This window comes from Artemia franciscana, chromosome 13 (genome assembly GCF_032884065.1).
Source record: "Artemia franciscana chromosome 13, ASM3288406v1, whole genome shotgun sequence".
Taxonomy (NCBI): Eukaryota; Metazoa; Arthropoda; class Branchiopoda; order Anostraca; family Artemiidae; genus Artemia; species Artemia franciscana.
The window spans coordinates 26,001,119-26,029,004 of NC_088875.1; the positions used below are offsets into that span (position 1 = coordinate 26,001,119).

Below are 27,886 nucleotides of genomic sequence, written 5' to 3' on the forward strand. Positions count from 1 at the left end.
AAAAAACTAAAAACTAATAAAAAAACTAAAAAAGCTAAAAAACTAAAAAAACTAAAAAAAGGTAAAAAACAAAAAAAAACTAAAAACTAAAAAAGAAAAAACTAAAAAAAAAGGAAAAAACTGAAAAATAAGAGAAAAAGAAAACTAAAAAAATATTAATAAATATAAAAAAACTACAAAAAAACTAAAAACTAATAAAAAAACTAAAAAATCTAAAAATCTAAATAAACTAAAAAAGAAAAAAAAGAAAAAAGGAAAAAAATAAAGGAGAAAAACAAAACTAAAAAACGAATGCATATACAGACCGGGACACCGGGATACAAATGACGACCGGGACACAGGGAATATAAATGACGACCGGGACACAGGGACATAACTACAAAGGGGACGCCGGGGTGCACAGGGGGATATATAAATGACGATGGCGACTCAGGGAATGGTCGATTAGCAATCACCATCAACAAAGCTCAAGGGCAATCATTAGAATCATGAGGTATAGATCTGAATACGGATTGTTTTCCCATGGACCATTATATGTTGCATGTTCAAGAGTCGGTAAACCTGACAATCTATTTATATGCACAGACAATGGGACAGCAAAGAATGTTGTATGTTCGCAAGTTTTATGGGACATAGGGACACAACTACAATGGCGCGTAACGACTTACGCGCGCGGGGGGGTTTGGGGGGGGGCGAAGCGCCCCCACCAACTAGGTGTTGGGGTGGCGCGAAGCGCCACCCCAACAGCTAGTATATATATATAAATAAGTTGTTTGTTTGTGTGTGTCTGTTGACTTACGTCATGTTTGTGTGTCAACTGACACCGGAACACTCAAAGAGAAATTACAGACTGAGACACCGGGACACAAACGACGACCGGGACACAGGGAATATAAATTACGACCGGGATTCCCATGGACAATTATATGTTGCATGTTCAAGAGTCGGTAGACCTGACAATCTGTTTATATGCACAGACCATGGGACGGCGAAGAATGTTGTATATTCGCAAGGTTTACGTAGTCAAAAACATATATATATATATATATATATATATATATATATATATATATATATATATATATATATATATATATATATATATATATATATATATATACATATATATATATATATATATATATATATATATATATATATATATATATATATATATATATAATGGCACGTAACTAATATGGCGCGCAACGACTTATGCGCGCGGGGGGCTTGGGGGCGCGAAACGCCCCCACCAACTAGGTGTTGGGGTGGCGCGAAGCGCCACCCCAACAGCTAGTTAGGTATATACATATACCTAAGGATGATGAAAACATAATACTTTAGAAAAAATTGGGCTAAATAATTTACATTAGGGGTGATGGGGGTAAAGTATAGCGGTTCTGCATGCAAATGTGTTAGGAACAATTATTCTGCATATTATGAAGAAAGAATTGTTTTCTTACTTCACACTGTCAAAATACTTTACCCCCACCCTCTAATGTGCAAAATATATAACCCAAATTATACGTTTCCCAACAATTCTGTCGCCTGTTATTGCCTTGTCTCAAGGTAAGCTGAAAGAAACTAAAGAAAGAAACCGGTTTTACAGTGCGTCAATAGATGGAGAACTTGAGCATAATTGTTGGCAGCATAATGCGCAAGTACCGTTACACAATTATGATCCTATAAAAGTCAATAGATTGTAATTCGATCATCAGCCGAACAGTTCAGTTACTAGCGCGTCAAACTTTGAATCAGAATGACAAGGGATCAATTCCTTAATCGGTTTTTTTTTTCCTATTATGGTTTTGTTCTTTATATATGATTATTTTTCTGCTAATTTTCTAATTAAAAAAAAATTAAATGTGAAATGTTCCATACAACTGTTTTGGAAACAAATGCGCACCGGACCCCAACCCCTTCCCACTTAGGGGTTGGAGAAGTGTAGGCATATGGTTATGGAACCACTCAAAGTTATATCTTCGAATGAACGCGTTTTTAGCATCTTTTATTTTCTTAAAAAAAAATCATAACATCAAAATCAGCATATCAGAGAACCTTACTATAGAGGACAAAAATGTGGAATTTGGCTTGGATGATCGTGTCGAACCAGTGAAAAGATCAGTAGCGGGCTTATTTAATCGGTAATCAGGAATTCTAGTACTCTTTTTAAGTGGCCAAAAATATTTGAGGGCAGTTAGCCCCCTCCCACACCCCTTTTCCCCAATGCATCCCGGTTAAAATTTTGAGATAGCCATTGTGTTCAGCATAGTCGAAAAATCTAGTAACTGTGTCTCTGAGGGTGACTTAATCCCCAGAGTCCCCGGAGGAAGGGCTGCAAGCTATGATTTATTCCCATTGTTTACGAAAAGACTTCACAGAGAACAACTCTGTAGATTTAGTATTGGCTGTTGGGAAGTATACATATAATTATTTTCGAGGGGGGATTTTTTTGGTATGTGTAGAGGGGGTAATTGGGAGGGGGTTAAGTGAGGGAGGTTGGGGAATTTTTTGTGGGGAAGGGAATTTTTCATGGAGGGGAGCATTATTTAAAAAACGATCAGAAATTAAATAAAAAGCGAGTTTGTTTTCAACTGAAAGTAAGGGGCATTGTCAAAACTTAAAACGAACAGAAATCAGTATTTATATAAGGGCGTTGCCTCCTTTGTGCTGAAGTTTTTTAAAGCTTTAAAAAATAGCTTATTATTCTAATTAAACGGTCATTTTGTTTCAGGAGTCGTTCTTTAGTAATTAGAACAAAAAGTCAAACTTTAGCATAAAGGGCGAGGCATTGAAGAGGGGGCAACCCATCACATAGGCTGATCCTTACTTTCAGTTGAATTTCTTTTTATTAGTATCTATGACACGTGCAAAATTACACTAGACGATAAATAACTTTGAACAACCAAAGAAAATGGAACAGAATAAGAAATAGCAAAATTCACATTGAAGTGCAAACAAAAATGTGACTCAAAACATATGTCACCCTATGACTTGAAACTGAAGAATAAAGGGATAATTAAGCCAACGCATAATTTAGATAATTCAGAGAGCTTAGGCAATATAAAATTCATAGTTCCTACTGAATTTTATAACAATACGATTAAAGCAAAATAAAACCACTGAAGAAAGACTGGAAAGGCTTTCTTTGTATCTATGACGTCAAGCAAAATCAATCACATATAGTTCTGAATGAATCCGAACAGCTTAAGGGAAATTCATACAAAAAATGTCATGATAATAATAATGCATATTAATGCACAAAAATGAAATGCAACGAGATATGTGGCTAGAAGACATGCGCCAACAAGCATTACCAACAACAAGCAAAAAATCTGTGGTTGGAAGATTATAAGCGATAAGGGTAGTCACATCGAAAGGTAAAGTGAATCTGCAGTTAGAAGAGAAGTAACACAAGGATCAAAACGATTCCCAGGAGAAAAAAGAATCTTACAAAATGGATGATTCTTTGATGCATAAGAATTGAATTCACCCCAAAATTTCTGAACCGAATTGAAATTTTTGATTTGTCACCCCACGACTTAAAACTAAAGAATAATGCGATGACTATACTAATGCATAATTATAGAATCATATATTCATCGCGTATTGACGGTGAATGTTGAACATTTCTGAGATTTACATTTTTTCTTCTCCGGAATTCAGTCGCGATACAATTTCTGGACGCTGCTTCTTGGAGGATTGATTATGAACACAAAACACACCGTAGATTTTAGTGAGAAAATAGAATAGCAGTAAAATAATTCAAATTATCTCTAATTTCAGAAATGACTTGATTACAGAAATCTCTACAATTTTCTGATTGCAATATCTTATATATTATATCAATATCTTGTATATTGCAATATCTTATATATTACAACAATTTAAACTATCATGACACTAAATTGCACAAAAAAAAACTTATTTTACAACTGTATTTATGGAGCACTTCGCTTTGCAATGACAGCACATATAACCTTGCCCACAGCGTCTCGAATTAGCTGTAGGTGCGAAATTTCTTGAAAATCAATCTCATCCATAGAAAGTAACTTTTCTTTACAAATTACAAACTAGTTACGCGTGTGAAACAGCTTCAGGATGTCATTTTCATTTGCAAGTTTATGTAAGTCAGAGTCTTCCATTTCAACAACTACTGCTTACGATGATCTAATTAGAGGTAACAAATGGGTTTTTTCTCTCTTTTGGACATTCACCACAGCATACCCATGATTGTCGACATACACCGGCGAGGGTCCGAATCCACAAGATTGCAATAAAATATTTGATCTTTCACTTGCTTATTTGGTGTTTGTTGACATTCACTGGTTACAAAGAATATGACGATAAGATCAAGGAAAACCGGAAAAAAGACATCATTTCTAAGTCTTGGCTTTTTTATGAACAGATGTGACTGTCTTATGGTTCGAACAAGAAACATGTCAAAACCAAAAACTTCACGAGATTCGTGTAAAAGCAAGTTGAATGGCCTTGCAAATTTTATCTCCAGATAAATACACCTATTAGAGCACTTGTCAACTCCGTTTCTGTTTTAACAGCTGTAAAGGTGAATTGCAATCAGCATTTTTTATTACGGTTTAGGCTACTGTCGAAAGAATTCAAGTGATCGAATTTCATTGAATGATGACTGACTGATAAGAATAAAAGATGGATTCAAATCAAAGAAATATTCTGGTCACACCTTCGTTAATGTAAATTTCTGGCCTCTGACTCCTCTTTTACACTTATAGAAGGAAATATGGGGCATTTATTTAATATGCGTTAACGGTTGCTATAACAAGTCTTTTTGCTCAGAGAAGCAAGTTTTCTTTGCTCAGGAGGGAGGAGTCTGAAGCTTACCATTTTAATAAAATCTCGTGAGTTCTGGGGACACTAATAAAAAAAAGGTTTTCTGACGGAAGTAAAAAGCGAACTTATAACTCAAAGCAAACACAAACTGCGGCTTATTAGCTCATACATCACATATCTATAGATTTGGTGCAAACAAACTGACTGCTGAAAAGATGTTCAAAAAGTCAAAATGCATTTATTAACAATAGTTTCATGACCCAAAACAATAGTTCAGGTAATACCAACATTGACCAAATTCAGTAATGTTCAATATCTGCGCGCAATTTCATGTAATTGCCCTAGTGGGAGGTGGACACTTCTAAAGATAAATCTTTGACCTTGCCTAGGTTTATGAGGAAACCAAACGCGTGCAGATTTACAACAGTATCATAGAATACATTTTCTATTTGAGGTGGCTTATCAAAAAAGCAATAAAAGCAAATCTACCTGATTACAATAAAATCCTAATATTTATCACAAAATAAGCTTCCACTACGTTTCACACCAGACTAGAGTTTCACACGGTAAAGGTGGCCAGATCAGATTTCTTGCCTTAAAGCATCAAGGTTATCTCATAGGTTTTTCACTGCCAAAGTCAAAAACCTGCATGGCTATCTCTCAAATATAAACCGTAACAATGATAGCAAAACAAGCCCTTATTTACCGCAATTTCCTATTTATTGGCAGATAATAAAAGGTTTACACTAGCAATAGTCTTTCGTAATGCATTTCTTAATAAGATAAAATCCCTCTGGCTATTCATAAGATAAAATCCATATTTTGTTGGCTATAGATCTGGTTGATTATTACGTTGACCCATAAATGGGTTTCGATATCACTTCCTATTCCTTTTATTTATTGTTTTTTTTTCATGGATGTGCTTTCAGTCAAGCTAATAGCTTAAATGGGGATTTGCTTTACTATCATAGGTAGCACAGCGACGCTGCCAAAGTACACAGCGAAGTGGCTTCCATGTATTATTTATTTTTTCTAAATAGTTTTTTAGACCCCCACTGCCTTTCCCTTTCCTAATACAACAAAATGAAAAATAGCAAAACACGATTAGTATTATAATACAAGAGCTCATATGGCACTAGTGACGAGGCAAGAAGAGCCAAGAGCTCTAACAAAATTCTAAGAATCAATAGATTGATTTAAAAGGAAAATCAGAGGCTTAATGCCTTTCGGGATTTAAAATAAGAGCTCTGAGTCACGATGTATTCTAAATATCAAAATTCATTAAGATCCGATCACCCACACGTAAGTTATAAATACCTCATTTTTTCTAATTCTTCCTCTCCCTTTAGCGCCCCAGATGGTCGAATCTGGAAAAACGACTTTATCAAGTCAATTTGTGCAGCTCCCTGACACGCCTACCAATTTTCATCGTCCTAGCACCTCCAGAAGCACCAAACTCGCCAAATCACTGAACCCCTCCCCCCAATTTCCCAAAGAGAGCGAATCCGCTCTCTTTGGGCGGATACTTTCTCCGAAAGTATGCTCTATACTTTCTCCGAAAGTATAAAGCATTCAGTGAATATTCTCTATTATTATTGAATATAATAATAATATTTCCTTAAATAGGGTTTTAGGAGAATATTCACTGAAGGCTATATACACAAATTTAATTAAAAATGGCCTTACGAAATATTATAAAAAATCAATAGATATTAACACAGAACCTGTCACAAATAGACCTATAAGATCAACAGCGAAAAAAGCTAGGCTGGCATTACAAACGTGTTTTTAAATCATTTTCTTTCATTTCAATGAATTGCCTCGTTTCATAACAATTTATTTATCAATCGTGGTTGAACTTCACTGAGGTAAGGATGCTGGGACTGTTTTGAAAAACTGTTCATTTTAGTTTTATTTATTTTATCTTCTTGTAAGTTGTTTTTTTCTTATTTGTATTGCTGAGGACGGCCCTTGGACACAGGGCCGAGATATTCATTCTAATTTGTGTCCCACTGTCTTAAAAAATTCCCTATTGTTCTTCTTGTTTTTGGTGTTTGTGATGGAAAGGCAGTGTGGTGTTCGTCGTTATTTAATTTCATTAAGATCCGGCCACCTGTTCTAAAGTTAAAAGTACCTCAATTTTCAAATTCTTCCAAATTAACACCCCCCAGCTCCTCCAAAGAGAACGGATCCGTTCCAATCATGTCAATCTCGTATCTAGAACTTGTGCTTATTCTTCCCATCAAGTTTCATCCCGATCTCTCCACTCTAAGCGTTTTCCAAGATTTCTGTTTCCCTCCTCCAACCCCCTATGTCCTCGGATCCAAATCGAGTCGAAAATGGAGTATTTGAGACATAAAACCCTTGTATATATATCAAGTTTCATTTAGATCCGATCACCTATTCGTAAGATAAAAATACCCCAATTTTCTCGTTTTCCAAGAATTCCGGTTTCCCCCTCCAACTCCCCCCAATGTCACAGAATCTTGTCGGAATTTAAAATTAGAGCTTTAAAGCACGAGATCCTTCTAAATATCAAATTTCAAGATCTGTTCACCCGTTCGTAAGGTACATATACCTCATCTTTCCGAATTACCCCCCCCCCCCAAACTCTACCAAAGAGAGCAGATCCGGTCCGGTTATGTCAGTCACGTATCTTAGACAGGTCTTGATGCTTCCCATCCAGTTTCATCCTCATCTCTCCGCTTTAAGTATTTTCTAAGATTTCCGGTCCCCCCCCCCCAACTTCCCCCCCAATAAACGCTGGATCCGGTTGAGATTTAAAATAAGAGATATGAGTTACGAGGTCCTTCTAAATATGAAGTTTCATGAAGATCCAATCACTCCTTCGTAAGTTAAAAATACGTCATCTTTTCTAATTTTTCAGAATTAACCCTCCCCCGCCAAAAGAGCAGATCCTTCCAATTATTTCAATCACGTATCTAAGACTTCTGCTTATTTTTCCCACCAAGTTTCATCCCGATCCCTCCAATCTAAGCGTTTTCCATGATTTTAGGTTCCCCACCCCAAACTCCCCCAATGTCACAAGATCCGGGCGGGATTTAAAATAAGAGCTTTGAGACACGATAGCCTTCTAAATATCAAATTTCATCGAGATTTGATAACCCGTTCGTAAGTTAAAAGTACCTCATTTTTTCTAATTTTTCAGAATTAACCCCCCTCTCCAACTGCCCCAAAGAGAGCGGATCCGTTCCGGTTATGTCAATCATGTATCTAGGACTTGTGCTTATTTTTCCCACCAAGTTTCATCCCGATCCCTCCACTCTAAGTGTTTTCCAAGATTTCAGGTTTCCCACTCCCAACTCTCCCCTCCAATGTCATCAGATCCTGTCGGGATTTGAAATAAGAACTCTGAGACACGATAGCCTTCCAAACATCAAATTTCATTAAAATCTGATCAAACGTTCGTAAGTTAAAAATACTTCAATTTTTCTATTTCTCCGAATTAAAGGGCCCCCAATCCCCCCCAGATGGTCAAATCGAGAAAAAGGCTATTTCTAATTTAATCTGGTCTGGTCCCTGATACGCCTGCCAAATGTCATCGTCCTAGCTTACCTGGAAGTGCCTAAAGTAGCAAAACCGGGACCGACAGAATTTGCGATTGCTATATGTCACTTGGTTAATACCAAGTGCATAAAAACTACTGCTCATATTTATGTTCTTCCTATGAATTCCGCCATACGCAAGTTTCAAATGGCACTAAAAACGGAACGTTTGGTGCCATGTCTCAAGTGGAAAAGGTGGGTCTAGTCGGTTACCAGAATTTTTTAGGGTGATGTTTAATAACTCATTTGGAAATTGATTCTCATGTCTACGTGCTTTTTATCAATCCTACCATTCGTAAGTAAGATATAGCATTGAAGACAACACTTTTGGTGCCACTTCTTAAATCAAAAATCATGGAAGCATAAAGCTGTATTATTGTAATAATTACGGTCTAAAACCCTTAAATGGAGGTTTGCAAGAACACTTCACACGAATTCCTCCTCCAGGCCCCCTTAATAGCTGTGCACTTAAAGTCCTACAAACATCAATGTTTAAATTAAATTATTAGAGGTGTGGTTCTGTTAGTACAACGCTGGACTTCAAATTAGATTATCATGCGTTTGATTCCAGCTTCGATTTTTTTTTTTCAATCAAAGTTTATCCCTTCTTACGATTGCTTTTCAAACTATCAACTATTTTTGCAAATGTGATGCACTCATTTTTTAAAGCATATCCCGAGAAGGCTCATTTTAAACCTATTAAACCTTATATCTGCGTGCTTTTTATCAATTTTACCATCCAAAAGTGGCCTATAGCATTAAAAACGGTACTTTTGTTACCACTTATTAAGTGAAAGAGTTTGGAAGCATAAAACGGTACCAATGCAATATTTATGGTCCAAAGCCCTTAATTAGAGATTTATAAGAACCCCTCACATATACTCCCCCTCCAGACCCCCTTAGTAAGTTTCATAAATCGCCTATTCATCTTAAAAGTAAAAAATTACTGCGAAAACAAATTAACTAAAGCTAAAAACTTTTCAACTAAAAAGCCACCAAAAATTAAGCTTGAATGATCATCAATTTTAAATTGAACCTTCTAACTTCACTCTGCCATGAAGCATGTGTGCTAGTTCTAACGGCGGTAATTGAGGAGAAGGGACAATCTTGACCCCTTTTTTTGGTCATTTAATTGGAAAAGGCAATTTTCTCATTTAAATATGGGGGAAACAATCGAAAGTGCACTTTGTGGGAATGTGCTCTAAAGTCAAATTTATCAAACGCGATTAGGTATAAACATAAGTTTTTAAATGAACCCTTAAAATGCTCTCTTTTGCTACAGTAGCCTTCTAGTTTCTGCTAGTCAGTAGATGATTTATAAAGGCCTGTCTTCATTATGGCTTTTTCAGGCAGACTTGGCTGAGTAAAAACAGCTTTTTGCTCATCAAAAAACAAACGTTCCTGAAAATCATGTATTGTTTTGTGAAGTATGGATAATGAACTTTATGTTATAGACTGAAAGTTTTTTGTAGCTGTCAAGGTTTCTGCACTATTTTCTAGAGATGTCTTAACTCCCCTAGATTGGCGATAATTAGAAATTAAACTAAAAATAAGTTTTCAACTGAAACTAAGGAGTGACATTAAAACTGAAAACGAACATACATTATTCCGTAAAAAAACACATGGCAGCGTTGTTTCTACACTAAATTTTAATCAAAAACGAACAAAGATTAATTTAAAAAACAAACTTTTTCCGAGGGAAGTAAAGAGCGAAATTGTAACTTAAAATGGACAAAAATTATTACTTCACAGCCTATTTAATATATATAAAAAACTAGTAGAGATAAACTAACTAATTATGTTTCACTATGTTTTTAGGATTATAGAAAACCAGCGCTGTACTGAAAACACAAAATAATATAGGGGTTTTGGTATAGTAAAAGCAAACAATATATGTTACAGTTTAAGACCGTGTACTACTCACTATTGACATTATAGCTGGCGAGACCAAAATGCTACCTGATAAATCAATCCAATATTTCTGTATGCTGTTCAATTGCTTCAAGGTTATTAAAAAAAAAAAATTTACGCTTATGTTGTAAGATAATTTTAATTGTATAATGAAAGTTACTGATAGTCATAACTGGTGTAAGACTATAAAGGTTGTAAGACTGGTGTAAGTCAATATTCCTGTTTTTTGTGCTTGACTTTGGTGTTTTCAGTAAAGTTTTCTACGATCCTAAAAGGATAGGGAAACATTAGTTGGCTTATTTGTACTAGTTTTATTAATATATGTTAAATAAGCTGTGAAGAGAGAGAGAGAGAGAGAGAGAGAGAGAGAGAGAGAGAGAGAGAGAGAGAGAGAGAGAGAGAGAGAGAGAGAGAGAGAGAGAGAGAGAGAGAGAGAGAGAGAGAGAGAGAGAGAGAGAGAGAGAGAGAGAGAGAGAGAGAGAGAGCGAGAGAGAGAGAGATAGAGAGAGAGAGGGAGAGGGAGAGAGAGAGTAATAATTTGTGTCCGCCTTAAGTTCCAACTTAGCTCTTTACTTCCCTCGGAAAAACTTAGTTTTTAAAATTAATTTTTCAAAACATGGACGACAAATAAAAAAAAAAATCACTGTAATAACCGAGATGACTCGAAGAACTAATTGAAATAACACTGATTTCGTGAAATATATTAACTTTTTCGCTTTTTTATTATTTCTCGAAATTATAAACATAACAAAACGTGTAGACCTATAGTATATTCTGTTTCCAGTAAAGCGGAAATGGCATAATAGGCTGTAGAACTAGAAAAAAAATAAGAAAAAAAGAACTAAAAAAAGGTAACACCAGAAAAACTAAAAAATAAAAAAGCCTAAAAAAAAGAAAACAGAAAAAAAATAAAAAAAACGCCAGAAAGACTAAAAAAAACTAAAAAAAAAGAAAACAAAAGAACATAAAAAAAAACGAAAAAAAGGAGAAAAAACTAAAAAATTAGAAAACACCAGAAAAACTAATGAAAAAAAGAAAAACAATGAAAAAAGAAAAAAACTATAGGCAGTTGAAAATTAGCACATTGCATACATGTTGCATACACCCACAAAAAGTCATAGAATCTTAACGAAAATCACACCATCGCATTCAGCGCATGAGAGAGCCCCACTGTAGATGTGTCAAGCTCCTTTATTATTATTATTTAAGAATTAACGACGCTTCTTGACTACTAAGGTCCCTGCGTCAGCTCTGCAGTGCATTCCTGCAGCGTGATTCGATCTCTGGGTCCCGTATTACCAAGCTAAGGTCAAATCCACTGCGCCACCACAGGACTGTTTCAAGCTCCTATCTACAAAAATGTGGAACTTCGTATTTTTTGCCAGAAGACCGATCACCTGTGCGTGTTTTTTTTTTTTTTTTTTTTCAGGGGTCATCGTATCGACCCAGTGGTCCTAGAATGTCGCGAGAAGGCTCATTCTAATGGCAATTAAAAGTTCTAGCGCCCTTTTTAGTGACCAAAAAATTGGAGGGCACCTAGGCCCCCTCCCATGCTCATTTTTTCCCTAAGTCAACCGATCAAAATTTCGAGATAGCGTTTTTGTTCACCATAGTCGAAAAACATAATGACTATGTCTTTATGGACGACTTACTCCCCCACAGTCCCCAAGTTACAAACTTTGACCAGTGTTTACACACATTGATGGTTATTTGTAATTGTACATATTTTTCAGGGTGATTTTTTTAAGTTGGGGGGGAGGCGTTGATGGGAGGGAGCTACGTGGAAGGATCTTTCCTTGGAGGAATTTTTCATGGGGGAAGAGAAATTCCATGAAGGGGGCGCAGGATTTTCTAGCATTATTTAAAAAAAAGGAAAAGATGAATATGAAATTTTTTTCAATTGAAAGTAGGCTAAGGAGCAGCATTAAAACTTAAAACGAACAGTAATTATTACGCATATGAGGGGTTCATCCCCTCCTAAATACCTCGCTCTTTACGCTAAAGTACTTTTAGTAATCTCACCTATTGATTCTTGCCTTTGTGATTCTGGGGTCATTCTTAAAGAATTGGGACAAAATTTAAGCTTTAGTGTCAAGAGTGAGGCATTAACAATGGGGTAAACCCTCTCATATAAGTCATAAAAATATACAAATATAGAAGTTCGTTACGTAAGTTAATTCGTAAGGTATGTGTATTTTTTACTAATAAAAACGTTCGTAAGAAATTAATAGTTCTAGTTGTCTTTTTAAGTAACCAAAAATTGTAGGAATACTTGGCCTCTTCCCCCCCCCTTTTCTTTCCAAATCGTCCGATCAAAACTAAGAGAAAGCCAGTTAGCCAAAAAAAAAAAAAATGTGCAAATTTCGTTTTCAAACAGTTCGGAGGTAACGAACTGTGGTAAGAAGTGACCCGGCTCAATAGTAACCGAAACTTTAAAAACGGAATTTTGATGCCAATAGTTACATCAAAAGAATCGTATTTTTATGTTGATTTCAAATATATAAGTTTCATCAAATTTAGTCTTACCCATCAAAAGTTTTTACCGTTTTAAAAAGTAGAGTTGAGAGAAAGAGTCAAACTTTAGCGTAAAGAGCGGGGCGTTGATGAGGAAGCAGCCCCTTTCATATACGAAGTAATTTCTGTTCGTTTTAAGTTTTAATGTCACTCCTTACTTTCAGTTAAAAAAAACTTGTTTTTTTATTTAATAGCTATCCTGGAACGATCATTTGTTTCATGGTAGTCTTACGATTCATTTTAGTCAAAGACAGGGCAATCGCGCTGCTTAAGTAAATAGTGGCATGGCGTCAATGTATTAATTTTTTTTCACCACATCACTTGTTACGGAAGGAGTTGTCGTAAAACTTCAGAGGAGCTCATTCGAATAGAAATTGAAAGTTTTTATGCCCTTTTTAAGGGCCAAGAGAGACTGGAGGGCAACCAGACCCCTCCCACGCCTTTTTCAGCTGCCTCCTTGCCTAACCCCAAATACACCCAATTAAATTTTGAGACTGTTATTTTGCTCAAAATAGTCGAAAGGCCCTAATACTATGCCTCTGGGGACAGGTTTGTAAGTTTTGGAAGCTGCACATTGTTAGCATACAGGTTTTATTGAAGGTCGCGCAGAAGCTCTACATATGTAAAAAGCGAAATGGGCTCTTTCTTTAATTATTTCCACGAAAAGTTTTTTCAACGAAAAGTAAAGAGCTACATTAAACCAAAGATGACCAAGGAAAATATGTTGTAAAGTCATTAAAAACTTTTTCCACTGAAGAAAAATTTCAAAGAGAAGTAAAGGGCTAAAGTGAGCCAAAGACGAGCAGAAATAAAGTCAAATAAAAAACCGAACCAACAGTACTTTCAGTAAATAAATGAAACCGAAATAAACAAAAATTACAATGAATAATCAAGTTGAACATAAAACCAACAGAAATTATAACAAGCAGGCTATCGCAAACCTTCTAAGGTCCAAAGCGTCATTTGTACTTTACTAGAACCAAAAGGTACTTGAAATGTTTTTTTTTTTATCTTAAGAAATACAAAATTGCGGAGACTTCAAGAAATTTATATTACTATATATTAGACTGTTAACATAGCCTACATTCATTATAGTCTAAGATTTTTATTTTTATGTACACAAATAAATAAATAAACTAAACAAAACGTTCGCACTGAAGAAAACCTATGAGGGTTTGCGGTCTCAGGAAAATCCACTTAACTACTTACCTATTAATACAACTGTTTAATATTTAAAAAAAAGGTACTTCTCTAAAGGGTATAAAGTCATATTGGGTCCATTGACGCACTGTTTCGTTTTGGGTAGCACACCCTTATCCTGGTAAAATCTAATTGCCTCTTCTTCAATTTTTAACAAATCCCAAATCTTCATTTGAACAACAATGGTGAGATACTTTCCACTATCAGCACACATTGTAAACCAAATGAGCTTTGTGGCTATGTTTCAAACAAGTTTTTAAATGTGGTCGCTATAACCCGTAAGTACGAAAAAACCTCAACTATTTCAATAACTCTATTATAAATAAACCAAAAATAATAAAACTATGAGCTAGATATTAAACAAAAAATAACTGAATTGAAAATAATAATTGATTAATGAAAATATAAAAGAAAAATAATAATAACAAATCCAGTCTCTATTACTCTTCAAAACTCAACTCCCCCTTAAATGGAATTTCACAAATTTAGCCTCAGCAGGGAAGGAGAGCTGGGGCGCACTTGTGGCAGTAGCGAGTAACATGTCATCTTTTATTTAGCCTTTTAATCGACAAGTTCATCGACTTCCTTACGGCGATAAGAGTACGCATCGAAAGGGAACTGTATCATTTAGTTTTTTATATAATTAATAACATAAGCCTCCGTGGCGCAATCGGCTAGCGCGTTCGGCTGTTAACCGAAAGGTTGGTGGTTCGAGCCCACCCGGGGGCGTTTTTTGCAGGTATTTTGTGACCTATGAGGAAAATCATACTATTTTGTAATGATTCCGACCTTAAAATAATTTGGCATATTTTTTTTCCGCTCTTTAGAATTGTCTATCTGACTCTGTACGTCTGTTGACTAGCAAGTATAGTATTCTATCATGTTAAATTCCTAAAATTCAACTGGCAGATGGCAAATTTCAAGTTACAATTCAAGAGACAGTGAATATGAAAATAGGCAATCTCGGTGTAACTCACTACAATAACAATCGTACACAGAAAACATTCATCTAATTTATTTGTATCGAATTTCCAGAGTCGCTTCCAGTTTGACTGCATACCAGCCCCCCTCCATTCCGATCCCTGGACATAGTCGTACCCTGCATACATTGTTTGCTGTTTTGTTTGCAGACATTGTTTGCAAGTTTGCTGATTGAATGATTAGTATTATTGGTGTATCTTGAACAACAGTGACCTGTGCAGCCTTAATACCAACATCAAAAAAAGAGTGCGAGGACTTCGTGAGAGCACAAAACTTGAGGACCTGATGTTTTTCCTCAATGCCCTAGGTGCCTCTGACAAGACAGGTGATACTAAGCTCCAAGGCTGTAGGGTAGTTTGTTCACAATATCAAGAATTCTAATTTGAAAGAAAAATCAGCATAGCTTTTATATACAGCTTAAGGCTATATCAAACAGTTCGTGGTAACGAACTGTAGTAAGGAGCGATCCGGCTCAATAGTAACCAAAAATCTAAAAAATTGAATTTTGATATCAATAGTTACATCAAAAGAATCGCATTTTAATGCTGATTTTAAATATATAAGTTTCATCAAGTTTAGTCTTAGCCATCAAAAGTTACGAGCCTGAGAAAATTTGCCTTATTTAGGAAAATATGGGGAAACACCCCCTAAAAGCCGTATGATCTTAACGAAAATGACACCATCAGATTCAGCGTATCAGAGAACCCTATTGTAGAAGTTTCAAGCTCCTATCTACAAAAATGTGGAATTTTGTATTTTTTGCCAGAAGACAAATCACGGGTGCGTGTTTATTTGTTTGTTTTTTTTTTTTCCCCAGGGGTCATCGTATCGACCAAGTGGTCCTAGAATGTCGCAAGAGGGCTCATTCTAACGGAAATGAAAAGTTCTAGTGCCCTTTTTAAGTGACCAAACAAATTGGAGGGCATCAAGGCCCCCTCCCACGCTCATTTTTTTCCCAAAATCAACGGATCAAAATTTTGAGATAGCCATTTTGTTTAGCATAGTCGAAAATCATAATAACTATGTTTTTGGGGATGACTTACTCCCCCACAGTCCCTGGGGGAGGGGTTGCAAGTTACAAACTTCAACCAGTGTTTACATATAATAATGGTTATTGGGAAGTGTACAGACGTTTTCAGGGGGATTTTTTTGGTTTTGGGGGTAGGGCTGAGGGAGGGGGCTATGTGGGAGGATCTTTCCTTGGAGAAATATGCCATGGGGGAAAAAAATTCAATGAAAAGGGCGCAGGACGAATCTGGTCACGTTAGAAAAAAACGTCAAATTAAGAGCTTAATATACAATGCTGGGTGTTCGGAGCCTCTCTATAATGGAGTATAATTTGAAAATAACACAACTATACGAGCGATAAAACATATATACCACAACCATAACTCAACTAACGAAAGAACTGCTAAGATATAACACAACTATAAAGCGAAAACTAACGGGAAAATAAACGAACTAAGAGGTGGAAGGGGCCCAGAGAAAAAATATAATCCTTTTTCAATTTTGAGCCTAACTTCCGCAAAGGAGTAATAATGTCAGAAGCCCCGAAATACCGAATTATTTTCTTTTCAAACAGTTCGTGGTAAGGAACTGTAGTAAGGGGCGACCCGGCTCAATAGTAAACGAAACTCTAAAAAACGGAATTTTGATGCTAAAAGATACATCAAAAGAATCGAATTTTTACGCTGATTCTAAATATATAAGTTTGAATTAATTTAGTCTTTGTCATCAAAAGTTACGAGCCTGAGAAAATTTGCCCTATTTTGGAAAAAAGGGGGAAACATCCCCTAAAAGTCATAGAATCTTAACGAAAATCACACTATCGCATTCGGTATATCAGAGAACTCTATAGCAAAAATTTCAAGCTCCTATCTAAAAAATGTGGAATTTTGTATTTTTTGCCAGAAGACAAATCACGGGTGCGTGTTTATTTGTTTGTTTGTTTTTTTTTTTTTTTTTTTCCCAGGGGTCATCTTATCGACCAAGTGGTCCTAGAATGTCGCGAGAGGGCTCATACTAACGGAAATGAAAAGTTCTAGTGCCCTTTTTAAGTGACCAAAAAAATTGGAGGGCAAATAGGCCCCCTCCCATGCTCATTTTTTCCAAAAGTCAACAGATTAAATTTTAAGATAGCCATTTTGTTCAGCATAGTCGAAAACCATAATAACTATGTCTTTGGGAATGACTTACTCCCCCACAATCCCTGAGGGAGGGGCTGCAAGTTACAAACTTTGACCAGTGTTTACATATAGTAATGGTTATTGGGAAGTGTACAGACGTTTTCATAGGGATTTTTTGGTTTGGGGGCGGGGTTGATGGGAGAGGGCTTTGTGGGAGGATCTTTCCTTTGAGGAATATGTCATGGGGGAAGAAAAATTCAATGAAAAGGGCGCAGGATTTTCTAGCATTACTATAAAAAAAAAACAATGAAAAAATAAACATTAAAACGTTTTTTTCAAATGAAAGTAAGGAATAGCATTGAAATTTAAAACGAACAGAGATTATTACGCATGTGAGGGGTTCTAAAAATACTTTAGCATAAAGAGCGAGGTATTTAGGAGGAGGTAAATACCTCGCTCTTTATGCTAAAATATTTTTAGTGATTCCAACTATTTATTCTACGGCCTTTTTGATTCAGGGGTCATTCTTAAAGAATTGGGACAAAACTTACGATTTAGTGTAAAGAGCGAGGTATTAACGAGGGTACAAACCCCCTCGTACACATAATAAAATATAAGAATATAAAAGTTTGTTACGTAAGTTAATTCTTAAGTTACGTATATTTTTTACTAATAAAAACGTTCGTTGAATATTAAAAGTTCTAGTAGCCTTTTTAAGTAACCGAAAAATTGGAGGGCAGCTAGGCCTCCTTCCCCACCCCTTATTTCTCAAAATCGTCTGATCAAAACTAAGAGAAAGCCATTTAGCCAAAAAAAAATAATATACTAATTTCATTTCAATAATTTATGTGCCGAGAGCCAAAATCAAACATGCATTAATTCAAAAACGTTCAGAAATTAAATAAAAAAAACTAGTTTTTTTAACTGAAAGTAAGGAGCGATATTAAAACTTAAAACGAACAGAAATCACTCCGTATATTAAATGGGTTGTGCCCTCCGCAATCCCCCGCTCTTTACGCTAAAGTTTTTAATTGTTTAAAAAGTAGAATTGTGGCAAAGAGTCAAACTTTAGCGTAAAGAGCGTGGGACTGCGGAGGGGACAACCCATTTCATATACGGAGTAATTTCTGTTCGTTTTAAGTTTTAATGTCGCTCCTTACTTTCAGTTAAAAAAACTAGTTTTTTTTATTTAATTCACGCATTAGAGTGGCTTCCATGCGACATTATAGAGGGTATTAAATTTTAAGTATTGTATCAAACTTTATTTATGCGACTTTTGATTTGCACCAAAGATTCCATTTTATTAAAATCAAGAAGTAAGCACTTTTCCCGAAAGCAAAATTATCCTAAACTTGAAACTATTCTATCCTGCTTACCTATTCCAGCTATTAATTAAGGAGGCACCCACTTTACGCCACCTGGTGTATATCTCAGACCGCCACGTGTGCCACACAGTTCCGCCACGCTTAGCACAGTTTCTGCTACACTTGGCAAACTACCGCTTGGCACACAGCTCCTGGTGTAAATGATTTGTAGAAGTAGGTGCCCCTCGCTATTAATAACAGAGCAAGAAAAAAATTAAGCTAATACAATTTTATGTACTAGACTCAGGGTTTTCAATTGAGGAAGGCTGCATTCCCCCCTCTAAATTTAAAGTGTTTTTTTTCTAAATTTTTAAAACTACCTTCCATTGGAAAAAATGCCTTTTTTGGTATTTTCATTGAAAAAATTGTTAAAAAAAAAGTAAATTATCCTCCTTATATTTTGAAAAATAAACCCCATCCCAATACATTTTAGTGAATTAACGCCATTGACTAGACTATGGGTTGACCATATTTTTAATCATGTTTTTCATGGAATGAGTTTTTGAGCAGTAGTGCAATTTCGATATCTGATCTGATTGTTGAAGTATAAACTTTACTTTTAACCATGTGAATGATCAAGAATAATCGATAAAAATTCCTTACCGTTTAAACATTTTGAATATATTTTGAATATCAATATTTATATAGGAAGAAGAACATCGAACATTATATCACCAATTTCAGATCTATACAAATCTAACGAACGTTCCCTTGAATTAAATCAGAAAAGATGTTTAAAAAAAAAAAAATTATCCATAACAACAATTAAAAAGTCCCGTTGAAAGCCAAAATTAGTAGAATTTAAGTCTTGTATTGGAAACTTGACAAATTGCTTCCAAAAATAGCACTTTATTCTTTTTTACATAGTTTGATTTTCCTGAAAACTTGATTCGTATTTTCATTTTGTTCACTGTATGAATGACAAACAAGCCTTGAGGTGAGTTTGAGGGGAGTAGAAATACATCCCTTTTCGTTGTAATTTACTAACATTGTAATTTTACTTTATCATTCATTTTATTTTCGATCAGATTCATTTGTAAATCCATAGTAATTCCTGTCCGTTTTAAGTCTGCCTTATTATAGTACTTGATGTCTAGTCGTTTTAAGTTTTAATATCGAGTTTTACTTTTCTTGGGAAAACCTTTTTTCATTTTATTTTAATTTTTCTCGGTTTTAATAGAAATTTTAATTTTTCTCGGTTTACAGCTTCATTATTTGTCAACTGTTCAAACATTTAATATACGGCATTTTTTTTACTTTTCTTGGATAAAATTAAAATTGCACTATGACTTAAATCTTACGCAAAAATTGGATACACAATCATAATTTTTAATCAACCATTTTTTTGTGCAAATTTTTTTTAAGTCGGCTTCATATGAAGCCTGAATTTTTCCTTTTGTTCAATAAACACGTTCCAAAAATATTAAACACTACTACATTTTTTAAAACTGTATTAAATTGTAACTTTCAGGTAAGTTTTTTTGGAGGGGGAGGGGTAGGGGAGCTTAAAACTAATCAGAAGACGCTATTTGTATCCAGATAGTCAAAATGGCGGTTCAGCAATGTCTCAGGGACGGCTGAGGGTTTTTATTTGGAAGTTTCAGGGCTATTACCACCACTACTGCTGCTACTGCTAATACCGCTACTTCTGCTACTATTACTACTAATGCTACTGCGACTATTTACGACCGTGACTTTTTGCGACTGCTACTACCTGTTACAAGTGTGACTAAATGGACCTGCGATTGCGACTGCGTAGCAACAACTATTTACGTCTGCAGCGACTTACGACAGCGAGAACAACTACTTGAAAATGTAACAGCAACTTTTTGATACAGCAACGGCGAATACATGGAACTGCGATGGTGACTACATCCGTTTGCAACTACTTGCGACTGCTACTAATGTTGCGACTGCTGCTACTACTACTATTGACTCAAATCATCGCAGTCTAAGTGCATTCATTTTGCCAGAATGACATAGATGCAATATCTTAGGAACAGAGTAGAGTATTAAGTTGAAACTTTCAGGTACCATCGACGGCACTGTTGTGAAACAATTGTAAAATAAAAATCCAGCAAGTAAAATTGATTAAGTAAGTTAAAATTGGGTAAAATAAGGTACTCCCTGGGAAATATAGGGTAAAATTAGTGTTTGAAAGTTCCCCTGTAGCTCTAAGACCAGTTGATCACTTTTTTCTTAGCTATCATTTTTTCAGCTAATAATAAACTTTTTTAATAATATTGATTTTCTTGGGCTTAGAAAGGTAATACCTCTAGAGTCTCATCACTTTAATTGACAGTCTTGTTTGTCCTTTTGGTAATCTTGAGCCTAGGGTAATATGTCAGTGCTTTGACAGCGCCTAATTGTTGAAAAGTATTTTGTAAAATAAACCTAAAAACCTCACTCTTCTTTTTTCTTGTTCTGTCATAGTTGATTCAAATTATTGGTCCAAGGGTTGAAACAAGAGAGACGCATTGGCAGAATACGGGGGAAACATATAATTTGTACTATGTATTTGCACGGTATGAGGGGGGTAAAGTATAGAAGATCTGCATGCAAAATGTGTTAACTACAATTATTATTCATTTTATGAAGTAAAAGAAAGCATAAGGTAAACATAGAAACTTGTTCCAAAACATGATTTCTCTACACTATTCATTGGTGATATTTTTTACATTTTAAATTGTAAAAAGTTCCTTTCTTTCCACAATTTCATAGTCCAAATAAAAAATCTGGATTGTAAATTGGAAATATCTTTATACTTGCTTACATTTGCCAGTTGGTCTCTGATTACAACATGAACAACTAAGAATCTACTGAATGAAGGACACTACTACTGAGATTATTATATACAACATTAGGTGATAAGCGTGTTGGGCGAAACTATCACTTACATGTGACATAACTCCTCCAAACTTACCTGTCGATATATTGAACTACAGATTTAGATTTAAATCTACTAATATAGATTTAGTTCTGTATATATATATTTCTTGAAAATTAGATCTAACTTGCTTGGAAATGCAGTGTTGTAGTAATCTTCGATTGGATTTGCAGATTAAATTATGGAAGGGGCAATATTTTAACATAGTTTCTTCGCCATTGATCAAATGATGCAGTTTTGACCCCATGATGTAGTTCTACCCGAAGCAGAAGTTTTTCTTAAAAAATAGAAAATAAAAAAATAAAAACAAGCTATTTCAAAATGGCTGCAAAATACAGCATGTTCTTAAAATCATCTTTAACTTCATGCCTGCATTTGCATCGAGAAGTTGACGGTAGGATGGACATAGAGATATTGAATGGGACGAGACCTACTTTAGGCCACCAATTACGTACGATGAATATCCTTGAATGACCCTGCTTCAAAGGTGGTGCAACAAACTTAAATTTCACAAAAAGTTGTGGTCCAAGGGCTAGAGGAAAAGGGGTGTTGGAGGGCCATTGGTCAACATTGCGCTTTCAATAAGACAGATTTAAAATTCTTGTATTGTTCTGCTTCAAACAAGGTACAACAAGTCTACTTGTTGTATACACCTTGTGTCCTACGAGAAGTCGTAGGACAGAGGTGATCAGGGTCGGCCACAGGCAAATTTTATCACCCCCAGCTTTTTTTTACAGAATCAGGGCACAGGTCGTTCTCCTAAAAAAATAAAGTATTCTTAAGATCAACTTAACTCTAATTGAAAACAAAATCAGAATAAAAAAAATGGCTATAACTTTTATTAAGACGCATAACTTAGGAGAAAACAAAAGAACAACTATACAAATACAAATAAATGTCTAAATATTTGGGCTTTACATCCAGAAGTCTTAATTAACAGGAGAAAAGGATAGATTAGAATAAAAAAATTATCACATGCTAGAAATAATATAAGATATGAATAAAACACACAAATCCTACACAATGAAAAGGAAAAACCAAAGGGAACCCCAACGCAGTATATTGCACTTGTCCTTTTAAACAACTCCGATATGACTGGATACATATGCAGGATCTGATAAGGTACTGAAGATACAAGGCATCCAAACTGTGGTATTAAATTTTGTATTTGAATGATATTCGGTATTTAGTTTCTGTTCATTTCAAGTTTGAGTTCTTTTTTCATTTTAATTTCTGCTTGTATTAGAATTCATCTATTTATTTATAACAGTATCAGTGTTTATATTGGATTTAATAATTCACCCAATTTAATCAGTTCTTAATTTCCTTTCATTATAATCTTCACTTATTTGTTCATATTAATTGAAATTTGAACTGTTACATGACTTTATTTCTGCTAGTGGTAGATTTTAATATGGCTCTTTACTTTTCTTTGAAAAACTCCTTTTATTGAATTTTTTTTATAGTAGTGGTAATCAAACATAGGCACAAGGCTGGAAAACTATCATATTTTATTGTGTATGTCCATAATTTTTTCTAATATTAGGGTATGACATGTAAACCATGAGAAATCTTTCTTATAATGAATTCAATATTATACGCAACACTTTAACATAAGAAACGGCAAATAAGCCATAGAATGCCAAAAATTATTTAGATTTTGAATCTATACAAATAAAATTTTTTATCCAACCCAGGTTTTATGTGCAAATCTACAGCTGGTTGAAATTTTAGACTTAATATTTAGATTTTTCCCAAAATTTAAACTACAATCAGACATTTTAGTTTTAAACAGAAAAGCTGGAAAAACTTTACAAATATTTCTACAATTGAACAATAATAATAGTATGTCAATTGAAAAGCAGCCAAAATCGTTTTACGAGAGATAAAAGACAGAGAGTGAGTTTAATATCCCCCACCAAACAAGCACTGCTGTGAAGCAGTGTGTCTTTAGGAATAATATAAGTCAGAGTTGAGGCTACAATTTTTTAAAATGGCCGAGTTTTCAGATTTTTTAAGGGCTTCCTTCAGACAATCCTTGAAAATTACTGGCATCTATTATACTCTCCACAGCCTCGCATTAGGGTTTTAGAGCTAAGATAGTTATAAATTTACTGATTTGCCTACTCAGAAGGAAACACCATAAAATTTTACGAACTACTTTAATAGATCCTAAAATACTTACAATAAGATTCTAGACAAGCTACTTTTCACTGTCTTGGAAAAGGGTTAGTTAGGAAAATGACACTTCCAGTAATGAATCCAGGGCCAAAAAAAACTCTGAAAAGGATTGCCAAGCTACTGTGTTAACCTTATTCTGACTTCTAAGTCTTAGAAGTTTGCCTACTTGATAGATTTGACCTATTGGAATTTTGACAGAACAACATTATACCTTAATTTTCAGTCCTGAATCAGTCCAAGCTACAGAATTTAGATGACGAGAAACAACGCATTGTCCACAGCTTAGATACCAATATAATGTTATGAAAACTCGATTTATTTTTGGGACACAGTGCGCGGTAGCGATGCTAGCGGCTGGAGACAGGAAACTGGTATTGGAATCTAATTGGTAACAGGAAACTGGTATTGGTTTCTAAGCTGTATATGCATCAAAACAAATAGCGTTCCCGCCTATGGTGCTGGAGTACGATCTTTACGTCGGAGCGCGGACTTGGAGGAGGTGCCAAGTTCAGAGCTCTGTACCAAAAGCTTCTCATGGGCAAGATAGGAGTTTTCATAACTGCATTGGTATCTAAGCTGTGGCACTGTCGAAGCTAAGGGCTGACTGGGTACAGAAACAAGCTAAGTAGCTACTTGCTGCTAATACGAGATAAGTTCTTATTCGATGCAAAAACTAGCGAAATCTTGATTAAAGGGGGAAACAAGCTAATTCCAGAATCATAATCAGCTGAGTTGAACCATGTTTCACAATTGAGCTAAATCTGAGGAGTGGACTGACAAGGTGCAAAAATGAGCAACGTCCCGATTCTGTTGGAAAAGGAGCAGACTGTAACAAACTGAATCCCTACTCACTACAAAATAACATAAGTCTAAGCTATGGACTGACTGGGTGCAAAAGCGAGCTAGGGCATGTTTAAAAGAAATTGTTTTTTCTAAATTCTCCGCCTAGTATAGAATAAAAAAAAATACTACATTGAAGAATTTTTCATCCATTCCAGTGTTTGACCTATTCACTTACAGTCAGCCTATGCAAGAATATTTAAAGCGCTCTTCCATGGTGTCATCTGTGGAGTATAAGCAGCGGTTAGGTCTAAAGAGCAGTTTTTTGATTTGCATGGTGTTAAAAAGGGTGTTAAAAACTGTGTAAAGTTTTGCTCACCAAAAAAGTGTATTCTGTTCTTCATGGATGCTGTTTGAATGACAGACTACAGTTGAATCCAACCAAGAGAACTCAATATACGTATTTGCTGTTGATTTTGAACTTCTGGCTCATTCCCCAGGAAAAATTCACAGCAATTGAACTTTGGCTGTTGATAAGTTGTCGACTGCCAATAAACGCTAACAAGCCCAAATCAATGCCAAATGTGATCATCTCTCAAATGGCTCAAGGACTGTTGGTCAAAATTGAAGAAATAGGGTTTACCTATCTTGGCAGCAATTTTGAACAGGATGAACTCCGACAGGGAAAACTTGGGCTGAATAGCATTGGCCGGCTCTACTTTCATTTAGTTTAGATAAGTTTGTAGGAGTAGCAAAAATTTCCAGAAGAATACCGGGTAAATTTCCGATTATCTCCCTAATAAGATAACTAAGAAAAATACATATTTTTGGAATCGGTATTTTATCTGAATCCAAATGTAAAATTCATTTGCATCGAAAATGAACTATACTAACACATTCCTAATGTTCAAATATATACCCTGAATTGCATATATGCACTGAATTCTCCATAAGGCACTATTTTGGGTAAAATTCTTGTTGATTGGCTTTTGGCTTCCTCGGAAAGGGGTTAGGTTAGGAAAATGAAACTTTCAGGGATGAGTCTAAAGGCTAAAGTATGTCCCGGAAGATATTTTGAAGTACACGCCTCCACTCCTTCTCCCTCTAGAGGGCCCTGACCTTTAATGACCTTTAAAAATATGTGTGCTATAAAAGTGAAACCTTGCAAAATAAATCTTCTGCTTAAATGAAGTACAACAAAATTGTTTTCAGCTTCACAGCTTTGCTCAATCCCCATTTATAAGGTTTTAAAGATATACAAATACATTGCCTAAATTTTGAAAAAAAAATATTGATATGGTTCAGAATTCTACTCAAATAACAGGAATTACATTTTCAGAACTAAAGGCAGAGAAAAGGCAACTGGTAACTGAAAATTAATGTAAAATGTTGCTTTGTCAAAATTTCAATAGGTATAGACCTGTCATGCAGGAAAATTTCAAGGCCCTCTTGAGGGAGAAGGAGTGGAGCTGGGTACTTCAAAATACCTTCCCGGGACATACTTTAGCCTTTAGACCCATCCCTGAAAGTTTCATTTTCCTAACCTAACCCCTTTCCGATATAGCCAAAAGTCAATTAACTAGAATTTCACCATTAATTTAACTGTTATTCAAATTAATGGAAAATTCACTGCATATATACAGTTCATGGTATATATTCGTATATTAGGGGGGGGGAGGAGTTTATTTCCGACGCAAATGGATACAATCTTTGTTTGGATTCAGAAGGAAATTCTGGTTCTAAATATATGTCTAATTCTTAGCCATTTCATTAGTAAGTTAATGAGAACATTTGCCGATTACCACACCCCCTCCCCCGTCACTAATTGAGTAAGTAGAGAAATACGAGGGCTCTTTTTGTTCCTAAAAATAAACTGAATGCCCTAAAGCAAGTACAAGATTGTAATATAATAGAAAAAGAAAATTAACTTACCTTCAGGACCGTCATAGCTTTCACCTTCTATTTATCTCTGCTAGTTTCTTATTCCCATTTTCCTTTAAACTTTCTTCGGTAAAATTCCTACAGTTTTTAATTTCAATAATTGACAGTAACATCTTGAAATAGGCTATATGGATAACACAGGCCAAACCACTCCATTTTTTGGAGTCTCTTTGAGACACAAGAAATGCTTTCCATCTCCTGTGGTACTTAGCATAAAAACCAGACTGATTCAATGTAAGCATAGACGGTTCTTCATATGTTCGCAAAAGTATAATTTTTCTGAATTTAGATTAAACCATTTCGAATGCAGTATTCCGTGCTATAAGATTCTTACATTCACATCATTCGTGTTCAAAACAATCTTGACAAGATTAGCCAAGAATTATACTTGAAGTTCTTCAACGGAATGATCAGTTGGATTTCGGGTTCTGAAATTGAATTTTTAAAGAAATTAAATGAAAAAAACTAGTTTTTTTTAACTGTTAGTAAGGAGCGACATTAAAACTTAAAACGAAAAGAAATTATTCAGTATATGAAATGGGTTCTCTCCTCTTCAACGTCTCGCTCTTTACGCTAAAGTTTGACTCTTTGCCACAATTCTACTTTTTAAAACAATTAAAAGCTTTAGCGTAAAGAGCGAGGCGTTAACGAGGAGAGAACCCATTTCATATACAGAATAATTTCTGAGCATTTTTGAATTAATGCATGTTTGATTTTAGCTCTCCACCATAGGACTTGTCCAATCTTATTGAATTTTTTGTATTGAATCAGATTAACAGATTATTAAAATGAAATTTGTATATTTTTTCCTTTTTTGGCTAAATGGCTTTCTCTTAGTTTTGATCAGACGATTTTGAGAAATAAGGGGTGCGGAAGGAGGCCTAGTTGCCCTCCAATTTTTCGGTTACATAAAAAGGCAACTATAACTTTTAATTTTATTAGTAAAAAATATACGTAACTTAAGAATTAACTTACGTAACAAACTTTTATATTCTTATATTTTTATTATGTACAAGCTGTTGGGGGGGGCACCCCAACACCTAGTTGGTGGGGGCGCTTCGCCCCCCCCCCAAGCCCCCCCGCGCGCGTAAGTCGTTACGCGCCATTGTAGTTGTGTCCCTATGTCCCACCTGTGAATATATATATATATATATATATATATATATATATATATATATATATATATATATATATATATATATATATATATGTATATATATATGTTTTTAACTACGTAAAACTTGCGAATATACAACATTCTTTGCTGTCCCATTGTCTGTGCATATAAATAGATTATCAGGTTTACCGACTCTTGAACATGAAACATATAATGGTCCATGGGAAAACAATCCGTATTCAGATCTATACCTCATGATTCTAATGATTGCCCTTGAGCTTTGTTGATGGTGATTGCTAATCGACCATTCCCTGTGTCGCCGTCGTCATTTATATATCCCCCTGTGCCCCCCAGCGTCCCCTTTGTAGTTGTGTCCCTGTGTCCCGGTCGTCATTTATATTCCCTGTGTCCCGGTCGTCATTTGTGTCCCGGTGTCCCAGTCTGTGATTTCTCTTTGAGTGTCCCGGGTGTCATTTATATTCCTTGTGTCCCGGTCGTCATTTATATCC

General features: G+C 35.2%; 1 protein-coding gene and 1 non-coding gene across 4 annotated transcripts in view; one reads left to right on the plus strand and one right to left on the minus strand.

Moving 5' to 3' along the window:
• The window catches only part of LOC136034723 (venom dipeptidyl peptidase 4-like), a 108,682-nt gene extending 82,201 nt beyond the window's left edge, over nucleotides 1-26,481 (minus strand). For 2 of the 3 annotated variants that reach the window (XM_065716089.1, XM_065716088.1), the window contains exon 1: nucleotides 5,299-5,520. Coding sequence is in view for 1 of the 3 variants with exons in the window: in XM_065716087.1 (XP_065572159.1) it covers nucleotides 26,252-26,266 (15 nt within the window). In the remaining 2 variants the exon portion in view is untranslated. Of the gene's footprint in view, nucleotides 1-5,298; nucleotides 5,521-26,251 lie in introns of those variants that run through there. The other variant, XM_065716087.1, reaches the window with a different exon arrangement.
• On the plus strand, nucleotides 14,656-14,729 carry Trnan-guu (transfer RNA asparagine (anticodon GUU)). Its single transcript has one exon. It is a non-coding gene; the product is annotated as a tRNA-Asn (tRNA).
• Nucleotides 26,482-27,886: the final 1,405 nt, after the last annotated feature.